Source organism: Cavia porcellus, unplaced genomic scaffold, assembly GCF_034190915.1.
Source record: "Cavia porcellus strain 051 isolate PalLab524CR breed Dunkin Hartley unplaced genomic scaffold, mCavPor4.1 scaffold_133, whole genome shotgun sequence".
Lineage (NCBI taxonomy): Eukaryota > Metazoa > Chordata > Mammalia > Rodentia > Caviidae > Cavia > Cavia porcellus.
In genome coordinates, this window is record NW_026947616.1 from 459,932 (window position 1) to 466,345 (window position 6,414).

Below are 6,414 nucleotides of genomic sequence, written 5' to 3' on the forward strand. Positions count from 1 at the left end.
TGTGTCTGGGAAATCACTGAACAATGCTGCAGGCCTGGCTCTTGGCCCAGGGTGCCAGAGAAGCCCCTGGCATGCCTGTAATACCCAGACCACTGTTACAGGCCCACCCCTCAGCCTAGCATGCCGGGGATGACCCCACATGGCTGAGAAGCCTCAGACTGCAACTATGTGCCTGCCCCTCAGCCCAACATGCATGGGATGTCCCAGATCACCATGATGGGCCTGCTCCTAAGCTCAGAACACCTGAGGTGCACCAGCATGCCTGAGATGCCTGGACCTCCCCTTGGCCCAGTACTCCTGGGGCATGCCCCAGCATGCCTGAGACACCCAGACCACCATCATAGGTCCACACTTTAGCCTGGCACAACTGGGACTCCCCTGAGCACTGCCACAAGTCCAGAACTTGGACAGGGACCACCTGTGTCACCCTGGGCATGACTGGCATGTCTTGGACAACCAGGACGGTTCAGCTCCATGACGTGCTGCTGCTGTGGGCCCACTCCTTGTCCCAGAAGGCATGGCATTCCCCTGACTGCTGCTGAGAGCCCACCCCTCAGCCCAGAGTGCCTGAGATGCCCTCAGTTCACCTGGGGTGCCCCAGACCACTGATGCAGACCCACCTCTTGGGGAACCCACCTCATCTCCTGGGCCTAGTACTGTGGTTGATTTTTGGCTCCAGCTCCTTCTCTCAGAACCTTGGACAATAGTGAATTACCATGCTGGCTGATGGGAGACTCAGGAAAACCTTACCCAAACAGAAGACCACAGCAAGCTCCAGTAAGTGTGATGAGTATTCCCCAAAGTAGATGTCTGCAGTGGGTAAATAGGAGAGAAAGTGATGCTTTCTCCAACTGTAAGACCTTGACAAACCTGACAAGAGAGTGAGTAATACCCTCCTCCACACAGAGAATGTCAGACAGGTTGAAACGTGTGCCAATAAGACCTCCCTCAATTTGGAGAAAATTAAAAGCTCATTAGACACCCAGTGACACAGTAGGGTCTCAGCTGACCAAACACTATAGAATGGGGGATCTGGTGACCTGCAACAACCTGAAGACATAGCAACAGCAGGAATTAGTACTTGATCTACATGAATACTTCTAGGCTAGTTATCCCAGGCAGAAATTAATACTTGACCTATATCAATACTTCTAGGCTAGTTATCCCAGGAATAATATAGGACTCACCCAACAGGCTCTGCAGGTGACTGACTCTCCCCTTTGTTGTGGTACCCAGCAATTACACAAACATCAACCACACAGTAGGACCCTACAACTCACACTATGGACAGTTGAAGCTATTGGGATTGAAAGACCAAATATTTATGCAAAAGGAGAAGGTGACAAAACAAAAAGGCAAAATGCAATCTCAAACATATATCCCATCAGGAGAAAGTACAGGAGACATTGAAATAGAGGATTTTAATAGTCATACACCACAAATCTCTGAAAAGATAGCAAATGAAGTTAAGAAACAAATCAATGAGGCTATAGAGGAAATCAAATTAGAAATCATGTCTCACATAAAGACAGAAGTAGCAACCTTAATTAATGTGTTGCTCAACATAGCTAGGCAAGAAATAGATAAAATATACAGGAGGATCGGAAATTGATTGAAACTCTGAACAATACAGAAAAAAAAACAGCAGAATTCATGAAACAAATTCAGAGATATCCAAGAAACAAAAAAATCAATTAAAATCTAGAAAACTGTTTAAATGAAGATGACTACAGAATTTTAGACCTTGAGGACAGGATCACACATAGTGATCATCAAAGGGTACAACTGATAAAAATAACTGTGCCTGAATCAAGGCCAGTGGCTTCCTGATGCTGTTGGTTTCAAGCACGAGCCTAAAGAGATGTCTTTCTATAGTCTGTTGGTTATTTCAGAACTTGGACAGTGAAATGGTCAATTCATTAGATAAAACAGCTTGAAGCAAACCTTCCTACCCAGTGAGCAGCTGTGAACGTGGCAGGCTGCAGCTGCACAGGACAGGAGCCACAAGGACCCTGCCTTGCTGGGACCTGGAGGGCTGGGAAACCAAGCAACCCCTCCCCACCTGGTGAGTGGCTGTGAGCATGGCAGGATATGGGGGCCCAGGATGGGAGCCCCCAGAGTTTAATGGAACCTGTGCCATGTTAGGACATGGAGCACCAAGAAACCAAGCAACCCTTTCCATGAATGAGCATCTTAGAGCCTTCCTGCACATGGGCTAAGAATCAAACATCACACCCCCTATTAGCAAGTGGGAGCCAGTGATCTGGACATCCTTTGAGAGGAGGACCATAGGCAATGTAGCAAATAAGGTGGAATTCTTTCTAACATCTGTTTGAAGGCAAATACTTTTATCCCTGTTTTGCTTTGTTCTAAATAATGGTGTTACTTTAGGCTGTTTTGCTTTGTTGAACTTCAATATACATGACAGTATGGATAGCTATTTTTAAGAGAATAAAAGACCCTATGACAGCCATTAGTGACTTCCCTAGTGTTTGGTTTTGAAGACTTACAATGCCTTCCACACTCTGTTCAGACCAGTTTTATACTGTCATTTTGTATAAATTCTCTGTATGTGAAGTCATGGACATATTTGGAAGAAAACAAGAGACAATATGATAAATAGTGAAGATCTCAGGTCATCTAAATTTGAAATTTATATCTCTTACATTGCTTTCTTATGTCCTATTTGTCATGTTTAATTTTAACTCTTTTTTAAAAAGTTTTAAAAAGCATAAAAATAACAAAGAAACATGCAATAACAATCCAGCAGCTTCAAGATAATAATGTCAACAGCAACAATATAAGACTAATAGGCACCAGTGAAGTGCAGGAGTCAACGCAAATGACATAACTAAACTATTTTCAGATGTAATAGCAGAAAATATCCAAAACACGTGGAAAAATCTGAAACACAAATAAATGAAGCATACAGGCATCAAACAGTCAAAATCAGCATAAATCTACAGTCAGACATATAAAGATTAAGATCCCTGACATGCAGCATAAAAAAGAATACTAATAGTGGTTAGTCAAAAGACACAGCTCACCAATCAAGGAAATTCTGTTAGAATCACAAGAGACTTTTCATCGTAAACATTCAGGTTAAGATAAACTAGGAGTGAATTATTTTAAGCCTTAAAAGAAAAGGACTTTCAATGCAGGCTGATGTATCTAGAAAAACTGACAATCAAATTTAATGAAGAAAGAAGATACTTCAGTGACATAGAACAAATGAAGAAATTCATGCTCACAAAGCCAACCTATAAACAGTACTGAAAGACATGCTAGACACAGATAAAAATGACCACAATCTCCAGAATAACAAAAACAGATACCACAGGCTAGACAAAAAATTAAACAAGGGAGAAAAGCAGGAAATCAACACCAAGAACACAATAAGGCAAAGTCAAGCCAGAAAATACCAGTGATATCCATAGAGGTACATGGGCTCAAATCACCTATTAAAAGAAACAGGTTGACGGAATTGATCAAAAAATGGGATCTCACAATATACTATATACAATAAACAAATCTGACTCAAAATGAAACTCATAGATTAAAAGGCAAACAGTATTCCATTCAACAGGAACCCAGAAAATATCAGGGGTAGATACTCAGTTTGCAGACAAAATGAACTTCAAACCTAAAATGATTTTTAAAAAAATAAAGAAAGCCACTACATACTTGTAAGTGGAAAACTACAAGAGGAAAAACAAAGAATTTGACATACATATGCACCCAAAACAGGAGCACCCAAATATATAAAACTGATACTAATGGACATGAAAAACGAAGCACACAGGAACACAATTGTAATAGGAGAACTTAACACCCCACTGTCACAAAGAGATAGATCAACTAGACAAAAACTTAGCAAAGAAATAACAGAACTGAATAATACTTGCGAGCAAATGGACTTAGTGGATGTTTACAGAGGATTGCACCAAACCACATCAGAATATACATTCTTTTTTTTTTTTTTATTTAAGAGGAAAAAGAGAAAAACACAAAACAAACCAAAGCGGCGTAAGGGTACACGCAATACAGAACTACAAAACAAAACAAAACAAAACAAAAAACCATAACAGTAAGAAATTACCTGCTAGTAGATTACACACTATTTTCTTGAAAATAGTTCCTCAAATCACAGTATCAAAGAACACAAGGTGGACATTCAAACAGGGAGACTGCAAACAGCTGTGTTCAATGTTCCAAAAACATTGATAAAGTCAGCTATTTAACACCCCCAAACACACTTGCTGTTATATCTGTTAGAGCTCCTTTTCTTTTTTTTTTCCCTCTCTTTTTTAAAACAAAATTTACACATCTTGGATTTTATTACTCCTTAGTGCTTATTACTTTCTTGGGGGGGGGGGAAGAATACAGTCAAATATGGCAAAACAAAGCTGTCAGTCAATACCAAGGATAGACGTAGCACATGGTGTAGAACAGAGTACAAGCTTATCAACAATGGTTATCAACGTTGTCCCTTGTTTCCTTAAAAAGAATTGTCTATCTTATTAGATATTATAAAGTTGGACAAAACAGTAGAGAACAAGACCAATAAAACTTAGGCATTGTAAACATTACAGGACTTCCAAAGAAGACAATAGTCAAACCAGAATGGGTATCTTAGTGAATCTTATTGTCTTCAAAGTAGTTGCCTATGTCTTCAAACTTGATACTATCATATAGAATGGAACAGAGTCTAATCAGTCAAAACAAGATCCTGGGAGTACTACAGGACTTCAAAACAAGTTAATAGGAAATCGAAAAGAGTTACTATTTATATATCCTAATTTTTTTGAATTATTTCTATAATTAAGACAAACATAAGAAATGACTAAATAATTTTTTTTTAAACAATAAGGGGGAGATTGAGATAAAACAGGACATAACAATATAACAATAGAGGTCACAGCATGACTGTTTCAATAACCTAGTACTTCACCACCTTATAACCTGACTTAATAGTAGTTACCATAGTGTCTTTTTCCTTGAAATATTTGGGTAAAACTTCATATACTCTAGCTTCAAATATTTTCATATCAAGAAGCCCAGAATAAAGCCTTTCTAATTAATGAGTGAAAACTTTATAAGGCTTCAAGGCCACCTAATGGGGAATCATGATTACCACATATTTTTATATATTTGAATCATTACTTACATTAGGGAAACTATTCGGTATTCACACATGCGAGATTGATTTATTTCACTTATGAGTATGGTCTCAAGCTGTGCCCATTTATTGATAAATATCTCAATGTGATCCTTCTTTATAGCTGAATAATACTCCATTGTATAGAAATACCACAACTTTTTTATCCATTCCTCAGTTGATGGGCACTTGGGTTGTTTCCAAGATCTGGCGATTACAAATTGTGCTGCTATAAACATAGGTGCACATATATCACTGTGGTATGATGCTTTCAGTTCTTCTGGGAATATGCCTAGAAGTGGAATAGCTGGAATAAATGGGATTTCCAGTCCCAACTTTTTGAGAAATCTCCAGACAGATCTCCACAAAGGCTGTACCAGTCTACACTCCCACCAGCAGTGCAGGAGAGTTCCTTTTTCCCCACAGCCTCTCCAGCATTTGTTGTCGGTTTTCTTGATCCTGGCCATTCTTTCAGGAGTGAGATGGTATCTCAGTGTGGTGTTAATTTGCATTTCTCTAATGACCAATGATGATGAGCATTTTTTCATGTATTTATTTGCCATTTGCATTTCTTCATCTGAGAATTGCATATTCATCTCAGATGCCCATTTTTGGATTGGATCTTTGAATTTCGGAGGTCTGAGTTTCTTTAATTCTTTTTATGTTTTAGACAAGAGGCCCTTGTCTGAGAGAGAGTTCACTAAAATCTTTTCCCAGTTTGTGGGTTTTCTTTTCACTATGCTGGAGATTTCTTTTGACATGCAGAAACTTTTTAATAAGAAGTGGTCCCAGTTATTGATTCTGGGAAGTATTTCCCGTGCGGTTTGAGTCCTGTTCATGAATTCTTTACCTACTCCTATGTCTCCAAGGTTTCTACCTATTTTGTCTTCCAATAGATTTAGTGTTTCTGTTTTAATATTCAGATCTTTGACCCATTTACATTTTAATTTAGTACATGGTGATAGACATGGGTCTAGCTTTAGTTTTCGGCAAATGGAGAGCCAGTTTTTCCAGCACCATTTATTAAAGAGACTGTCGTTCTTCCAGTGAACCTGCTTGGCTCCTTTATCAAAAATAAGGTGGTTGAGTGTGTTCGTAGTTGTGGTTGTATCTTCTAATCTATTCCACTGATCTTCAGCTCTGTTTTGATTCCAATACCATGTTGATTTTACTACTGTTGCTTTGTAGTATAATTTCAAGTCAGGGATTGTGATGCCTCCTGCTTTGTCTTTGCTGCTTAGAATTGCCTTTGCGAT

The 6,414-nt window shown here is 39.1% G+C and overlaps 1 protein-coding gene and 1 non-coding gene across 2 annotated transcripts in view; one reads left to right on the forward strand and one right to left on the reverse strand.

Annotated features, from left to right (window-relative positions):
* The window catches only part of LOC100733450 (vomeronasal type-2 receptor 116-like), a 55,432-nt gene extending 54,987 nt beyond the window's left edge, over positions 1-445 (reverse strand). The window contains exon 1 of the mRNA XM_013148762.2: positions 213-445. Within this exon, the coding sequence (XP_013004216.2) occupies positions 213-445 (233 nt within the window). The remainder of the gene's footprint in view (positions 1-212) is intronic.
* Positions 446-1,798: 1,353 nt separating this feature from the next.
* LOC111755712 (small nucleolar RNA SNORA2/SNORA34 family) lies at positions 1,799-1,934 on the forward strand. The gene has a single exon (XR_002790262.1). It is a non-coding gene; the product is annotated as a small nucleolar RNA SNORA2/SNORA34 family (small nucleolar RNA).
* The last annotated feature ends 4,480 nt before the right edge of the window (positions 1,935-6,414 follow it).